This window comes from Acanthaster planci, linkage group LG09 (assembly GCF_054643075.1).
Source record: "Acanthaster planci isolate LZ-2023a linkage group LG09, COTS_SCS, whole genome shotgun sequence".
NCBI lineage: Eukaryota > Metazoa > Echinodermata > Asteroidea > Valvatida > Acanthasteridae > Acanthaster > Acanthaster planci.
Genome location: NC_141785.1, coordinates 8,695,590 through 8,714,222, shown reverse-complemented (window position 1 = coordinate 8,714,222; position 18,633 = coordinate 8,695,590). Strand labels below are relative to the sequence as shown.

The following is an 18,633-nucleotide window of genomic DNA, read 5'->3' as shown; positions in this document are numbered from 1 at the left end:
ACGTAATGTATACTGTATGTACACTGTACATTACTTAATATAAAAATGAACAAAATGGGTCTGTAGAAAAAACACTCCCTTTGAATGGAAACCATCTTCATGTACACCTTTCTGTTTAGCAACATGTACATGTATGTATAAAATACATCTGGATCATTTCCACGACAGCCTCAGGTGCCACTTGCCAATATGACTAGCAGTACTTGCACTGTATTCCCAAGAGCCAAGAAACGTGTGCCCAGCTACGTACACAGTATCACACGTACGACTCTCCGCAGCGAGAGGTGATCATGGCAACACACCGAATCAATGGCAAGTCCCACCTGGGGAATTTGCTAATCCCTCAGTAAGAGCAAATAGCAACGTCTGTCAAATATCCGTCAACTGATCAATGTTAAATTCACAGTGTACATGTACGAATATGACGGTAGTTTCCATTTTCGTATCTGTTTACTTTTTTTTATTATAGTACAATAATAGCCTACACTGTACCTTGTAATGAAATGTTCTTGCACCCTGTTCAAGTTTTATTTTTCCCTGCAGTGATGTCTGCAGTAATATCAGGAATACGGGTACATTTTAATCTACAGTAAGCCAAAATGCCTGACGCACTGTGGAGAATCATGACTATTCAGATATATTTAGAAAGGATTTTGAAAAGAAAAAAAAGTATGACACTGAAAGTGGCTATCTGATGAACAAGGTAACAAACACGATCGATATCCATATCAAATTTCTAGTCAACTATACAAAGTAAGTTCTCATTACAGTATCAAACAGATACCGCAGACACATAAATACATGTACACGTGCCTAACACATATCATATTCCAAGCAGACAGATGCATACTACATGTAGTTGTATGGCAAGTTTCATGCATTGTATGTGTACACGTACATGTATGTACATGTATATGAAAGCAGCTACAATTGCCAATCTCACATTTGCAGGCAGGATACGTGTAGTTTACACTGTTCATTTGGCAATCTCTCTTTGTGCTTGAATCTCAATCAACAACTGGCAAACAAGACTTCCCTTTCCGAAAACAGTAATCTTCTCACACGTGCTGTACAGTACATGTGATTTTCCCGAACTTCTTGGTATGCTCGGTACAATGCACATGCAACACTGTACACCTCTACATAACATGTCCTGCACTCTGCAAAGATACATGTAAAATATGGCTCTGTTTCCAATTACTTATGGCATGTGAAAACAGGGTCGGTGCACGAAGTACATGTAGGTACATGTAGGAATTTTTCACATTTTAATACCGATTCAGCATGCGGCTAATGAAGGGCTCACTGGTTAAAAATAAAAACAGCAAAAGAGGTCAAGTGGCACTTTGTTTCAAGTGAAATGTGCATAATCATATTAAAGCTCAATGTGAACATTCAAATGCAGTTTCATATAAATCACAGTGGCTACAGAAAATACTAATCCTCCTACTGCAAAAAAAAGGGATGTGTTGGAAGGACACCAGCCTAGCTGACAGTGTGAATGTTTGTTTGATCACCAGCACTACAGAAGGGTACATGTACCGTAAGTGTGATGCATCATGAAATTATTAATTTAAAAAAACAAGAGATGCACTCCAGTATAAAAAAAAAAATTGCTTGACATACACATATTTGCTCGTCACTATGAAACTGTCACTTTTGTGATAAATGTGGGTAGGGGCTGTGCGGGAGAAAACGGAGGGAAATACTGGAACCATTCCCACCGTAGCCATGCCTCAGGCAATCACGCGTATGGACCAGAGAGTGCCTGGCCAGTTTCCGACAGGATGAGCACAAAATGCAACACCACGGCAGCCACTGTGTGCACATTCTCTCTTCACATTAGCAGATTACAAAAGGTGTGCATCTAAGCATAAAATGAGAAGAAAGGTAAATGTACCACTGCTAGTGTACAACATGGCTTTTACTGCTCGAGTAAACGTAACGGTGCTCGTCGTGCATAATTAGCATAAAATGTATACATGTACATGTAGGGTCATCCTACAAAGCCACATGTACATGTACTAGGTACATACATTTTGAGTAATCAGGCACTGATGTAATTGTCCACCCATGACAATATGCAACTCTCAAAAGCATTTATTAAATCAAATAGAAGGATCTGGGCGTAATTGTAATATGAAGCAAGAATAAAATCAATCATCTGGTTTTTCAATACAATGTTTGTAAGAATCCTATACAGTACAATATGAGAATGCTGTAAAACACAGCAACTAGCAGTAAGTGTACCCGGTATGTCAGACCATGCTACACAGTAATACATGCATGTATGTACCGGTATGTATGTATGTACTGGTACGAGTACAATGTGCACCAACATATGCATGAATTAACGTCAACACTGAGGTCACTTTTCCAGGAACCATCATGAAACCTCTACAAAATCTTCTGCTTTTCACGACACCGATGGCACATTCTCTGTACTTCAACTTTTAAGGGGCACCCAGCCCCAAGATAAAGAAACAGCAGCTGGGTTCTGCCTGCCTCGGTCCCGGAAGATTCTCCTACATGTACCAGTATGCTGCACAAACACATTATGAAGACTTGCAGAGACCTGGGAAGGTTAGTATCAAATTGAACGATTCTGCTGGTTGAGAACAAGGCCAAAGAATTTGGGCATTACAAGCTACGGTACGGGCCGTACACTACCATCAATATCAGAGTCTGCATAATGAATTCAGGTGGACAAACTTCAACGACCATCTGGACTTGGCACAGAGGAAAATGCGTACCGGTTCCAAGTCGCAATGGCCGTTTCCACGACGGACACGCACACACAATTGTTGTAGAATGTGCCTGACCACACTGCAATTAACCTCAATTACTACTGTAGATGGGGTTTGGCACGTTCACACAGGTCCACTGATACTTTGATTACACTGCATACATGTACATGTATACAGGTACATGCACATACTGTACACGTACATGGAGGAACATGTCCATGAATTTACACATGCACAATGAGGAAGGAACGGACAGATTACTTGTAAAATTATGCATTTATCAGTACATACACAATGGTTACCATTGAATGACAGCACTTTGTCCAAGACAAGAATACATGTATTTCTATCCTATAAGGGCATCTGTTGTATTTTCTATGGTTCTCATTTCCAATCAACCCTCATTTGCGGCTCTGACTGAGGAAAAAAGATTTTTGTTTTATGCATCCAACAGTGTCTGGAATTGACCACCAAGGAAAAAACATCCGAATACAATGACAAATTTAGGCATTTCTGGGCTTAAGAAAGTAATTTTTTCACTCCCTCCCCTTTTCCCCTGAATTACCGATCCTCCCTCAAGGCAAAAAACATATGAAAATCATTAAATGAACTACAGACACCCTAATACAAGGAAGCAATGGGACAATGAGAAAAGAAGCCACAAGTGAAGTAGGCAACAAGGAATGAAGAAAGCACAAACAGACTGATAAATCAGGTTGATACATGTACATGTAAATCAAAAGCACTGCAGAAATACTGCACTGGCAAGATGCTGGCTGTCATTTAACATCCCAGCCCAATTAAGAATCATACTCTTACAACATTTTTATCAGGTACACCTGTCAGGTAGGAAATTAAACAAACAAAAACAAAAAAGACAGAGAAAAAAGAGAGAAAGAAAAGATAGAGCTGGCCATACCTGAAACTTCTACGACATCGCCGGGCACCAGGTCCCGGGCGCGTATTCTCTGCACGCCGGACTTGTCCATGCGGATCACCTTGGCTATCTCGGGCTCGTATTCCTTCAATGCTTCGATGGCGCTCTCCGCGTTCCTCTCCTGAAATAGTGATGGAAGTAAAAAGCTCAAGTCAGTGTTAGACACAGTGACCTGTCAAGTACCCAGCCGTATGAAATGAAAGAGGCAACTTCCATCATACTTTTCATAGGAGACTGAGGTTTCAGATGGCAGAACACCAATAATGCTCTCTGCAGGTTCAAAGCTCGAATGAAATGAAAAAGGCAACTTCCATCATAGGGGACGGAGGGTTCAGATGGCAGAACACCAATAATGCTCTCTGCAGGTTCAAAGCTCGAATGAAATGAAAGAGGCAACTTCCATCATAGGGGACGGAGGGTTCAGATGGCAGAACACCAATAATGCTCTCTGCAGGTTCAAAGCTCGAATCCCAATACAGTCATTTCTTGTTCACTGAGATACTGATTACACTGAACCCAAGTCGGTCTCCCATTGTGGTTAATGCTGATGACTTGACAAGCACTTTAATGTCTCCTTCTGACCTTTTGTTAAATAGTTGGAGAGGTTCATCTTGACCCTTGGTTGGAATACCTGTACTTCACCCTTTAGAACAGCCCCACCTTTGTTGGGGACAGAGATTTACATCTACACAAAATGCATGGCACGACCAATTTTAAAAAATGCATGTACATGTAGAAACCTAGGATTCTGAATGAGTATGTTGATTTGTCAAGAAACCAAAGTCCATGTGCCTTTGTACACAACCTCTCCTAGATAAATTCTTCCCAATTCACAAAGTTCAGTTTTGACTTCAACAACTTCTGGAATTCTACTCTACACCACACACCAACACATTCGATACTTTGGTGCCATTGGTTACCATGGGTACGACTATTTTTCCCTTTTAAAAATACATATAAGCCGCCTCTATTTTTAATAAAATTGCTGTGACACATCACACTTGCATTAGACGTACAAGAAACTCTTCTTTCATTAATGGCTCTTCGTGAAACTCTACCCGTAAACATTACAAGCCTTTCACAAGCTCGACATTCAGATGTGCCTGATCGGAGTGAACAATCGCACGGATTTTCATTAACTTGGGTAACCCGAATCCCAACTAGGATTTCTGCAACAGCAAATGCATTGTAAACGTAGCATACAAGACCAGCACACAACGCATTTACTAATGAAAAAAAAAGCATCTTATATTTCAGCGAGCAGCTATGCTGACCTTGAGGAGGCATTGTCCACTTTTGAGTGCTGCATATTTTTAATGGTTGCTATGAAAATTATTGACTTCATTCAAATGCGGGAACAAAAAATGTGAAGGGTGCAAGAATTCAGCCATTAAAATGAACGGGTCAGTGAATATCAATTAGGCACTCATTTGAGACTACACGCACACATACAATATAGCTGGTGAGAATAATGCAAGGAAAGACCATGGCCACGGAGCTGATGAAGGCGAGCAAGTTCCTGTACATGTACATGTAACTTAAGTACCACCATTCAAGAATTGCGATTATAATATACATGTAGCATCTGGTCAGATGTCTTATATGCAAGGTACGCATATACATACATGTATTTTTAGTTATCACACAAGTGCAAGTGGAACACAGCAACACACACTTGCGTGTAGTGCATCTGTGTCCCGTAGTCCGCTCAGTTTAAGAGACAGACGCTCTACATTATTCTGTGTTTCACGAGCATGAGCGTGATAATGCATCTATCTTGAAGCAAACTTGATGCGCAGCGAAGATGGCCTATGCGCGCGAACACACCACCTTTGATTTTAAACTAAATTTAGCAGTTGTGCGTTTTGCTTTTACTGTTAAAAGAGCGAAATGCATTGAGTTAGAACGGCGCATTACGCGGGGTTTGATATGAACCGTGCAACACAGTTATATGTCACACCGCTTGTTGCCATGGATCGACAATCAGAAATGAGAATTTAAGTTTGCCTGAAGATACAGTGTACACTCACTCACTACGAGACTACTTTATAGTGTATGCAAAAATACCATTCAAATTCCTACACGGAAAAGTACCTTGAAGGGACGACATCAACAATATGTATGCCCTCAAATCATATACTGACAAACTCTGAAGTGGCAAATGTACACTCACATGTACATGTGTGCCATGTTTTTGTGTGGAACAAGTTGAAAACCTATCAACAGTTCGATTGGAAAAATGTCCACCAATCAAACGTTGCACGCATGAAGGGATTCATCCCTCCGAGCTACATGTGCAGTACCGGTACATGCAGGATGTATTTCCAGGAATGTATTTTATTAGTCTATCTTGCATCCAATTTTAATGGGGCAACAAAATGAGCTAAATATAAAAAAAATCCATTGTGATAACAACAATGTGATTCAATCTCATGACCTGCACAGAGCATCACTGCTGACAGAGCGTGAAATTACATGTAGGTGAAACAAGTGGTCCAACTTGAATGTATTAAGCACAATTAATTCCATTTTGCCCTTCTCCGCTTTTAATGTATGTATACAAGGTCACATGAGAACACATTCTCAGTTGAAATGTCATAAGCACAAAACCCAAAGTACACACATGAACAGGATTGGGGGGCAAATACATGTACCAAGAGCGGTCAGAAAATGCCTAATGTCCCACTGTTACTTCAAGCTCTGTATACATGTACATGTACAATGTATGTATATGATCAAGAAAGAGTTCTGCTGGAACATTTCCCCCCTCTCCCAACCTAAAAACAAAATTAAACCCTGCCAGCACAGGTTGTACTCTTTGTGTGCACCGTGCAGTGTGAAAATATCGAGCTTCACCAACAGAAATTCTCAAATACTCATGCTGTTCACAATGTCACGGAATGCGGTAATCAAATCTTTTCCAAACGTTTCAAGGCTTACCTGCCATACTCCGACTATTGCATTAGCTATCAGGATCAGAAGAATGACAAAAGGTTCTACAAACGCTGTGACTTTCTCGTCTTCGTCCTCCTCAAAAATGGCTAGTATCTGGTCAGGAAGACATGAGACGGAAAAAAAGTTGTAATACCTTCACTCCAAAGCTGTCGTGGGCAGTTAACAAAAACCTGTTCTGATTGGTCAACGTGTTCATTCTAATGAATTCAGATGGCTTCACACTGCTGTTATTTGGTTCTAATGGAAACAGAAGACTACCTGGCCCAGACTTCTAGAAATGAAATGCTTTGAAAATACGCCAGCCAACCTGCTATTAAAAAAGAAAACACAAAAAAAATGAGCAATTTATTTGTCTAGCACTGAAACTCCTGCAAAGTTTGACGAGCAATTCTACTGAACCAGTACATGTGGGGATGGTACAACATGTATCGTACATAACTGTACATACATGTAAATGTACACTGTAGGCATCAGTCAGTTTTTTTTTCTGTGTTTGGCATAAATTGAATCTGTTACACATATCTGTGGACGTTATCAGTACGAGGTTCCCATTACAAAGTACATAAACATGTACATGTACAGTGTACATGTAGAATCCAACACAGTACCAGGACAGTCTCTGTCAAAAAATGGGTGTCATCTTACAGAGCTTTTTGCTCAATAAATTCTCCTTCAACGGGTATTCGGGGGATTCAGCGGGGAAAAATGAGGAAATTCCCAATTACACGAGATCTTGTGCATTGTTTTTCAACTTGCAACGGCACGCTTGTAAATATATGTTCACAGTTAAAAAAATACAATAAGGATATAAACTGATCCAAGTAAAAAGTTGCATCCTGATAAAGGAGTGCAATGCAATGATTTAATGTGGATCCACAGTCTTTAATTTTAATGCATATGAACCCTCAGAGCCAGAATACTGTGTGGCCCATTCACAGTTGGGGGGTGGATTCTGTGCCCTCCCCTTCCTAAATTCAGCTGTGCCAGACTTGATATTTTGAAACTTGGCAAGCCCGTGAAGACACTTGTTATCATTATCAAAATAAAGTTTGAATTCAACCAAACATACATTTTTGTAGTTTTTTGTAGTTGCATGTACCTGCATGCCAGCCTATACATGTAGCTGTACCTACATTGTACATGCCAGCCTGTAGCTGTACCTACATGTCAGCCTGTAGCTGCACCTACATTGTACATGCCAGCCTGTAGCTGTACCTACATGTCAGCCTGTAGCTGCACCTACATTGTACATGCCAGCCTGTAGCTGTACCTACATGTCAGCCTGTAGCTGCACCTACATTGTACATGCCAGCCTGTAGCTGTACCTGCATGCCAGCCTGTAGCTGTACCTACATTGTACATGCCAGCCTGTAGCTGTACCTGCATGCCAGCCTGTAGCTGCACCTACATTGTACATGCCAGCCTGTAGCTGCACCTACATGCCAGTCTGTAGCTGTACCTACATGCCAGTCTGTAGCTGTACCTGCATGCAAGCCTGTAGCCGTGTATGTATGCCAGCCCAAGTGCACTGAGCACTGCAGTACTGTGGAAAAAGTAGTTTTGGTTGACCAGTCTTAGAAAAATGTGGGCTGCACAGGAATGGTATGTTCAATTTTCACAAACTTGTGTCAAAATGACTGCGAGGAGTTGACTCTAAAAACTCACAAAAAAAGGCTCAGCTCCTGGCCAAAATACAAGCCAGCAATATTGGAAAACACATGTACATGTATGTCAAGAGGAGACAGACCCCCCTCCCTTCTTAAAGGGTTAAATCTTTCATACACTGCATTAAAGCAAACGAACAGTTTCACAAGTCCCCAAAACTAAGAAAATAACACCTGCGCGGTATCAAACTGCATGAACATGATAAACACATGAGCCAGTACAGTTTTCAAGGGCACACAAAACATCAGACTTGTTGACAGCCATTTTACAGGTTGGCCAGTTATATGTGAATTTCTAGAACAAGACCGGTTCTGTGCAGATAAATCAGTAAGAAAAAAAACCTTAACAGGCCTGCCGCCCCACACATCTCAAATGCAAATGTATCTGCCAGGCATGGTTAAGGCGCAGCCCTTCAACCCAACTTCCTGATTCTGGTGTGGACATTAAAACAATTTGCTGCATCACCCTTGGAGTGGGGCGAGGGATTGCTTTCAGGGCCGCACGCCTTGGCCCAATTTGCTATTTGATTTGCCAAAGGAAAGCTGTAGCCACTGCATGGTAAACAGACAGGCTGCCATGGCAACGAGCTGTTCCCTGTTTTGCTCTTTGGGCCAGGGAGCCTTCAGGTATAAAACCAGTATACCATTTCTGTGGATATAGTCGAACCTCGTTAATAAGAGGTCTTCAGACTTGGCAAATTACAATGTACCTTGTTGTAACAGGAACCTTGTATTATCAGGAATGAAAACAATGAAAAACAAAAGATAGGGACCCAAAAGTTTCCTTGTTGTTACAAGCAGAATCTTGTAGTAACAGTGCTCTTATTAATGAAGTTCAACTGTACAGACGACCGTACATACACGTACAGTATGAAATGTACATGTGTAATGCCATTGGATACATGTACACTGTAATTCAAATACAAATCAACATCAAAGGGTACACTGTACCGGTGTATTCTACTGAAATCTTAAGAAAGATTTGAGATGGAAAGAAGTTCTCTGGAATTATTTAACCCCAAGTGTCCAGGTACACGTATTTAGCAGTACCATCAGCAAAATCATTTTGTCACAAGCACACAAGGTCCCATGATACAGCACAGAAAAAACCTTGCTCTATGGATACAGCATGTACTTATGTACATGTGCACAATGGATATTATGTAACTGTAAACAGAAGAAAACATGCAGATCTAATCAGCACGGCTTCTGTCATGTTAAATGGCATGTAATTACATACACATGTACATGTACATGTATGTACTGTACATGTATACATATACAAAATGTACAGTACATGTACTGTATGTGTGCAATGCCCAGATGTGACTGTGCAAATGCAGGAGGGAAGGTAATTACAGGCAGATTACAAAGCTGACAAGATGGTCACTGGGCTGGAGGGTAAAAGAAACCTACAGCTGTCAATTACATGAACATGTTGGACTGAGGACAGTCAACTAGACAGTGATAACAGTAAATGGTACATGTACATGCGCTAACCTTACATACCTACTGTGGACTTGTGAACAAAAGATGTCCACACTATGCAGGAAAGGAAGACGTTCTGTGGACTAGTTACATGTAAACATGTCCACAGGAATAGTCAAGGAAACCTTGTACAAAAAGCCAGCTGAAAATCGTGTTCTCAGTTCAAGAAAAACAAGTGTTTTCACTGAGTTTTCTTAACTGCACAAAAAGAAAGGAATGTGCACACCAGGTATGTAAGGTAAATGTGGTGTACGCACATGTGCATAATGAAAAATGCCGCAATGATTAAATGTATTCCGCCAGTTTTGTTTCATACTCAATTTCACTCAAGCGAATGTTTAAATCATTTGTTCAAAGCACACAAAAAAACATGTGAACAAATACCTACATGTACAAAGGTAGGCTTCAATAATTTAAATGTGTAACATGATGGTTTAGAAGAGATCCCCGGAACACTTGAAAACTTGTGGAGACTGCAGTCACTCAAAACTGGGGTAATTCCCTTACAAACCAAAATCAATATTGCCAACTAATAGTGCCTACGGTACGTGTAGAAATGTTCTTGAATTCCACCTCAGGAAAATAGACCATCTACAGTGTACATACATAGGATGATACAAGACAATGCATGCACAGTACGCGTACACCGAGTCTAACACAACAGTCATGGATGCTTCAAAGTCCTTCATCCAGAAAAGGGTATCAAGTGTCCTGTTTAGTGACAGTACTGTAGCTGAGATGCGTATACATACATTGTGTACATGTACAATCTACATGTGCTTTCAGCAATCCTACAATATAACCCCAAACCTCCTAGGGGATTTTTAAAGATCAATCCCAGAATGTTTATGGGTCAGGAAAAGAAACATAAACCCGTCAGAGATTTTATGAAAACGTACAAGGAAAAATGGGCCTTTTTCTTTCCTGATAAATGTTTTGTCATTAAACCAGCATATCATTTTATTTTAAAAAACAAACACTAAGAGCCAAGCATTTTTCTGGATTTCCTGATTAAATTGACATAAATCAAACCAACAAAGCCGATCAGTCTTCCAAGGGTTCATTTCCTCCTTTTTTACACCAAAGCGGCATGCAGGAAAACACTTCTCAAACAGCACAAGCCCGCGGGTCTGCGCTGGATAGGCCGAGAGCAGTTCACACCAACACCGTGCTGGTGGTGTCACGCCCACATGACAAGATATCACCGAAGTAGGAGATTTCACGCCCCCACATCACCTCTCAATACCGCTCCCATCGCTGATTCAATGAGCAGTACCGTTAGGTCAAAGGCAATAACACGTCCAGCGTACAGGAGGCGCACTTAATGGCAAGGGGCCTGCATGAAGGATTTTCTTCCTCTTCAGTAAGAAAAAAACTGAATGGCATGTAGATGTATGCCAGTTTTAAAATGCACCAAACCCAACACGGACATTTGACTTCCTTTCAAGCCATCCAAAAGCTCTTTAGGGATGAGGGTGGGCTGGTGTACAATGTATGGTACACGTACATGTAAAATGCTCGCAGTAACTTAATTTTATTTTTTTTATTTTTTATTTATATCTGTTCATTCAGCAGTGCATTTTGCGCCAATTACAGGATGGCAATGAGTGAAGAAATGAAGAAATATTCAGTTTCAGAGGTGGGAGGAAAACCCCAGAAAAATGTTTTAGGGAAAACCCACGGACTCAAGTAGGGACTGAAAACCCAATCCACATGTGGACCAAGCCGAATTCAAACCCAGACCTCAGAGGTGGAGGCGAGGCAAGAAACACTATGCCAACCCGACTCCCCAACTTTTGCATGGAGTAAGAACAACCCTGCTTTGGATTTCAATTTCAAACACTGACTCTTGTGGCATTTCTGCTAGGAACCACCCCTAAGTAGTCTTCCAAAATCTGTCACTCTGCAGGAAACCAATGGCGCTTGCTACTTTACTTAACTTCATGAGGGAAACAGACCCTCATCATAAAGTAACCTTGGCCAAGCTTTACCTGTCGTCAATCCTGCAATTTCCCCCCCCCCTTATGGATTTGAAGGATCTTGGTGATTTAGGGACAATTTTATCACAACTTGGCTAACTCCCCTAAAATCTGACACATTGGCATGTTATCGTTCAACGGATTAGGGACTATCCGGCCTAGCACTATTGGACGAAATCGTAAGGCTATAGCTGGAAACAACCTGCCTGTGGCAGCTGAGCTACATGTACTGTACATTGTGGCTGCCGCCATTTCCCATAGCCTTGTGCGCATTATTGTGTGTCATAGCTGACGGCTTCACTTCACATGGGACTTTGTGTCTCAACCTTGGTTACGTACGCTGTGCTAACATGAATGTACTAAAACTGTGCCATTGGCAAAATGCACGACTTGGGCAGATCAAGGAAGCAAAACTGCCCGTGGTGTTAGAGTTAATCTCCAGCACTGCACAGCTGTTGGGACTACGTTTTAACCCCGTCCTCGTCTGATCACCTCCAAATGTCAATCCAACTGATAATGCTGGCCCAGGGCTCTCCCATGTGCAAAAGTCATAATAAAAAATGTTGCCCCTCACAAGCCAAAACATGACAATGGGCTTGATATTTAGGTGACGAGGAACCACAGAGTAGTGAGTGGCTTTTCTTGAGGAAATGTCAGAGTGGAGTACATGTATATACTTTTCACAGCCTTCACTCCACAGTGTAATCGTACTGAGGTGGACAAAAGGTGAAATGCATTCACTGCCTCTGACGCAAGATGTATTCAGATACATTGGCAGAGGAAGAGGGGGCCTACAAATGCAGAGCAGACAAAGGAGACGTTACCTGTATTACATTAGGGACAAAGCCACGCTGGTACATGTAAATGCATGTTATATTCAAAGTGGGGTGGCCATTTCTCACTGTGCTAGGGCTTGCCAAGCTCATTCGATTTTCTTAGATTACAAAAAATTAGTGCTTTGCATGGAGCAAAAGAAAAAATGTTGGCACTCGTAGGAACCTTCTGCTCGGTAGCTTGCAGTGACACCATGTCATAAGGGAAATTTGTTTGGGGGGGTGGTCTCTAATCTGTACCATTTCTACAACAGTTCCAGTTTAACTCTTCCTCATGATGAAACCAAGGATTTTTCACAGCCCCACCGGGCAAATATCACAACAGAAGACAACAATGATCCGTTTTCAAAATACTGGAGATCCGCTATACCGTATGCCACAAAGAACTTACCAGGGAAGGTTCAATTGTTTTGCAGTGCACTGTGGGAAATGGTTGACAAATTCTACTCACTGGTTGCACACTAGGGACTTGAATTATTCCAAATGTTTGTGAGGATAGAGGATTCATAATGTGCACATTCTTAAACAGCAGTTTTAATTAATACCTTCTTTTTCCTATTGCACAGAATGTTTAGTTTAGTTTATTTATTTCCATATCTTAAATAAAAAATCACATGACTTTAATATCAAAATAACAGAAATGATATGAGGATTCCAAACAAAAAGTGAACGCTTGTAAGAGATCTGGAACCTGTTTCTAATTATTTAAATAATGGGCTATTAATTGTATTACAAGGTCAGAAAGAGAATAAATTATCCATGTTTGCATTAATAATCCTGTTTCATATTAACTAAATAAGAGTCTACAACAATAACTACAAGGGATGGAGTGAACTACTCAAGTAAGAAATAATGTCTAAATTTTAAAAGAAAAATTCCCAAAGTTGATTACTGACGTACGTTCAAATGCTTTTGTCCACCGTAAATTCGAAAAATGTCACTGTTAATTGCCTCTGTTGGCAAAAAATCATAAAGTGACATTTTGGGGAAAGCCTGTAAGATCAGACAGGGCCTAAAAGCCCAATCAACATGTTGACCTGGGTGGGATTCGAACCCCCACATAAAGATGTGTGTTGAATGCACCACTAAACAGTCAGTGCCAACCTCTAGACTCAGCAGGTTTCAGTGACAAAGAGAACAGTCTGTTCTGAATAGCCAATTAACAAATTCTTTAAGAACAGCTACACGTGCATGTATGTCTCTTCCTGGCACCTCCAAAACACCTTTCCTGCATTCAACTATGGATGAAAGAACCTATGACGTCAAAAAAAGGTCATCAGCATCCAAAGATGTCAACACACTGATTCTAACGTCAAACTGTCTCGCCCGACCCGACCCGACCCAGGCAAGACCTAATGAAAGAGTTAGCAGAGAAGGCAAAACATTCAAGATGTTGTCTGGAGACTCGTCTCCTTTTAACTGTACTGTACATGTGCAGAGAATTTTTTTTTTTTTAACAAGACTGGTCCAAATTGAATGATAGCAATAACAGGAAATACAGTTGACATTTAGCTCAGCTCAAGTACTTTATACCTTAATCACTTGGCAACAACCTAGCTTTGAAAGTACATACATATAACCTCTTTACCTTTCAAACTCTCAAAGTGTATAATTGGTATCAGACATTGAAAAAATTGGCTAAATAGTGAGACTCCACGGCACACTGTCTTTTAACAACACCAGACAAAATTTCATGATGTCCCATTTGTAAAAATACATGTAACAATGATTATTCAAAATGGCCTACATTCAGAAATCAAAAACATGCAGAACATGAAAAAAGTGGGGGATCCTGCTGGACCTGCACATACCAGACATTTTTTCTGGGGCATGCCTCACATTCTACCGAGCCCAGGGACTTAAATGTCATCTAAGTGCAGGGCCAGACCCCAAGCGGCTCGGTATGAGCTTTCTGCAGCCCAGCTTAGCGCCCCGATAAATGTCAAAGATGCAGATGCTGATGGGTAGTAGCAGACTGCCGCATTCAACAGGGCCCGATCCCGGGGTTTTGAGTCTGGGGAGGAAATCTGACATCTTAAGGGGGGGAAGGGGGAAGGTCGCCTGTCTATGCCCCGCTATTGTTTGGCAGCTTTCTGTAATGGCAGCATCTTCTTTTCTCCCCGAAGGCTAAGAAGGAACACTATGTTGATTGATGGCATCAAAAAACAGAATTGTCTATCTCTGTAAGACTTATACATGCACATGTACGTGAAGGTGTTCAGTAGGGTCTAGGGCAGGTGAATTTAACCTTAACTCCCCAAGGGTTGCTAGCCCTAACCTTCCCCATTCACACAAAGTTAAACACCCATATGGGACTTTGTGCACAGAGGCTGTTGGACTTCGTTTTTCTGAGGTATGCCAAACCCAATGCAAAAGCCAACTGTTACGGGCCTATCCGCACAGAATTTAACACCTTACCACTGTTTAATTCTGTGTGGTTGGGGAAGGTAAGGGTTAAAGCATACACATGTACTGTACATTCATGTACATGTATACACCAGAACATACACACTGTGAGAGGACGTTGGTTTGCAAATTTTACCCCAGAACTATATGTACAGATTAATAGCAGTTTGACTTCAGAAAGAGAATCTCACTGCTGCATGTTTAATAACCACCGGCACTGTGCACATCTGTAAATGTCATTTATCCACCAGAGAAACCATAGCCTCCTTAGGGAAGGGCATTAAGTCTTGTTTTCAAATTACTATTTCCACTAATCATCATTATGATATAACACTTATTTCTTTGATTTCATTGCTGCAAAGAGTGTCACTTCATGAGCTCCGCTTCGGGACCAGATGAATGATCTGTAGAAAGTATACATACTGTACTTCTTTTCCTGTCATCCCGTGTAAAATGCTCATGTACACCCTGCCAAACCTCTGAAATACTAAAATGTCTTTCAAGCTAGTGCAAAACCATACCACAGATTCCAGAGGAATCAGGAAATGGAGACTGGTCTTTGTTGACAGAGAGTTCGACCGAAATACATGTACTGTAGATGTATGCTACTTCTGAAAAGTTGAGGATACCGACATCAATAAATGTAAACCGTGAATGCAGCAATGCTCATCAACTCAAGCATCAATACCGCGAGATGTCGGCAGAGAAACAGCTTTGCAACTGAAAGGTTACGGACTGTTGCATTTTGCCTCTGTAAGGCATGCTTTGGGCATATAAATAGAGCCTTGGTCTATGATCAGTGCTCTATAGGAAGGTAGGAAAAAATATGGTGTAATTGAAACACAGTATTTTGTCCAACACTGCACAGCTGGCAAAGATCTGAGTTTTTACATAGTTTCTTGACATCACAGACAAGTACATGTACTCCATTAGAGCAGCAGAAGAATGCAAGAACATTTGCAGTTCTGTCCTCAGTGAAGGAGGAAAAGTGTTTACAATTTGAGGCACTGGGAAGACGAGTTACTTAACTCAAGATACAGGGTCCTTTTTTTGCAAACTTCTGTTGCATTCTTTTGTATCCATTGGTAGAAAACTTTAATGCATTTCAAGCAGTGTTGTAGTCGAGACCTTTATGTCCGAGACTGAGACCAAGGCATTCGAGACCGAGACCAGCTCTTTCAAGACCGAGACCAGAACTTCGAGACCGAGACTTTTGCAGTTCGAGACCGAGACCTCAAAAAAAGGTCTCGAGACGGTCTCGAGACCGAGACCAGGTCTCGAGACCTCCAACACTGATTTCAAGGCGACAAGTGAATGCAAAGACAAAGGGAAGCAAGAAATGAGATACTTACAAATGAAATCACAGCTGCTAGAAGTAGAATTTTAACCAAAAGATCGTCAAACTGTTCTAGAACGAGTTGCCAAAGAGCTTTCCCTGAAAAACAGTAGGATTGATAATGACTAGTTAACAACACACACAGGTAATGGAGTGTATCAAAATTATCTAAGAATTCTTCTCTTAAATACAATACTTTAAAGACACAATATTTTGATATTCAGTCAACTGACAGTAGCAAAATCATGAGACAAACTGTTTCTCCAGGCAATGACCTCTGTGTTTAATTAAGTTATTAATCAACACCCTAATACAGTACAAACTTCATGGAACACAACCAATGAGTGAAGCTTTGTGAGAACAACCTCTGCCATTCTACATGTAGCGGTACATGTCTCTGTTGAGACAAAGTTTCTCCCTGTGAAAATGGCACTGAGTACTGAACATTCTGCAAGTGCATGTCTTCAATCTGCTACAATCCTTTTGACCAGTGTACATATGCAGTTCAACTATGACTCCGCCCAGTAATAAGTCATATATTCCATTACACTCTGGCAAAGACACAGCAGGCTGACTTACTCTCTTCTGCAGGCAGCTCTGTTGGGGAACACAGTCAGATTGAGAGAAACAAGAAGAAAACAAAGGTTAGAAGTTGAAAGAAGTCAAAATGGAAAAAAATGTTCAACAAATTTTTGAGGCAAATCAAGAGCATTTTGTAGGAGTCAGTTGTGACCATTTGGTAATCTTCCTTTCTCTATGACAAAGTAAATGCACATGGGTAGAGATAAAATATGCAAGTAAGCACATACATGTATGTACGTGTAACTGGTACATGTTGGTGCCCAGTCATATCATGAATAATCAGGCAAAACATTCAAACAGTCAAAAATCTGTGTTTACACGTAACAAGTTAAAACTTCAAACTTCGTCTGTAATTTGGACTAAAGCAAATACCAAGCACAAGGAACACGCAAAAACAGTTTGGCATCCAAAAATACATCTGCAGTAACTATGGTAACATTACCAGGCCACAAAGGCCAGACTGGTAAAATTGGGAAATTTACCTTAGGAACACAAACAGCCTGACAACTGAAATAACAGACAATACCAGAACATTAAAAGAAATATCCAGGCCCTGGAAAGAAAGAATTCCATTTACAAAGCCACAAATTCTTCCCTGCAGTGATTTATTAGTCCCTTGAAAGCAATCAACTGTCCTTAAAAAGTCCAATTTAGCAGTGAAAATATTGAGGTATGCACATTTAGAAACACAAAGGTAGACATTTAGAAACACACCAGTCTTATGTGTTCATGTACAGTGCGACAAGTGATGTCCGTATATGGAATTCTTTCCCTTTGGAATTACACTATAAAACAGCACTAATGGAAATTTCTAATGAAAACATTATTATAAATCAATGACAAAGTTCACAAAAGTCAGAGTGAAAGAGAGGAATAGGAACTGACCGTTTGGGCCGTATTTTTCCTGGGCAGCCTTGACTTGTGTTTGTGACAATCCCTGAGATTCCTTGACATTGAAAAACTGAAGCGTTTCCGCTATAGTTTTTGTATGAGCCAACTCCATAGTGTCTCTGTTAGATTAGATCCTAGTCTTGTTTAATTCCACCACTACAGGTACCTCTGCAAACAAAATGAAAAACCTGTTTATGGAGACAGTCTGGAAAGAGTTGTGAAACACTAACAATGGTTTAACTCGGCCCCAGCAATGAAAATCTCCTCCCTTTTTTATAATAAAATAAGAAATCCTCATCTAGGCAACAATGAGCAAAATATTTTTCGAGTCAAGTTTACAGGAACAGGCATAGGCCAAGGCTCTGGGCCTACTAGATTATCATTCTTGGTGAAAACTTGGGGCAAGGCTAGTCCGAGTAAGTTGGACCCTACAAATCGCCATTGTTGCCATCGAGCTCAAAGTAACCATCTTGTCCAAAAGAGATTTGAACTGTATGATAATGTCGTGGGGACGACGTCACAGCGCGCTGGCCTGTAGCGGACCATTCACAAAAAGCATGCTGTGTCGGCACACGCACACTGCCGACTGATTCCCGAGTGCCGCAATGTCCGTCGCACAGTTTCGATGTGATCATAGCTACTGGACATACGGTGCTCAGGAATCAGTTGTCAGCACGTGTGTGCCAACAGCATGCTTTATGTGAATGGTCCGCTAGAGGCCGGCACGCTGTGACGTCGTCCCCAGGACATTAACATACAGTTCAAATCACTCCCTGAACAAACGGATGACATCGTACTCGCAAACAAGACCGTTT

The 18,633-nt window shown here is 41.0% G+C and overlaps 1 protein-coding gene across 2 annotated transcripts in view; it reads right to left on the bottom strand.

Annotated features, from left to right (window-relative positions):
- Positions 1 to 18,633, bottom strand: part of LOC147798104 (calcium-transporting ATPase sarcoplasmic/endoplasmic reticulum type-like) — a 70,119-nt gene that overhangs the window by 49,687 nt on the left and 1,799 nt on the right. For both annotated transcript variants that reach the window (XM_087140993.1, XM_087140992.1), the window contains exons 2-6: positions 17,813 to 17,986; positions 16,925 to 16,942; positions 16,362 to 16,444; positions 6,625 to 6,732; positions 3,667 to 3,805 (exon numbers count right to left, since the gene is read on the bottom strand). In XM_087140993.1, coding sequence (XP_086997119.1) covers positions 3,667 to 3,805; positions 6,625 to 6,732; positions 16,362 to 16,444; positions 16,925 to 16,942; positions 17,813 to 17,930 — 466 coding nt within the window. In that variant the 5' untranslated portion in view covers positions 17,931 to 17,986. The remainder of the gene's footprint in view (positions 1 to 3,666; positions 3,806 to 6,624; positions 6,733 to 16,361; positions 16,445 to 16,924; positions 16,943 to 17,812; positions 17,987 to 18,633) is intronic.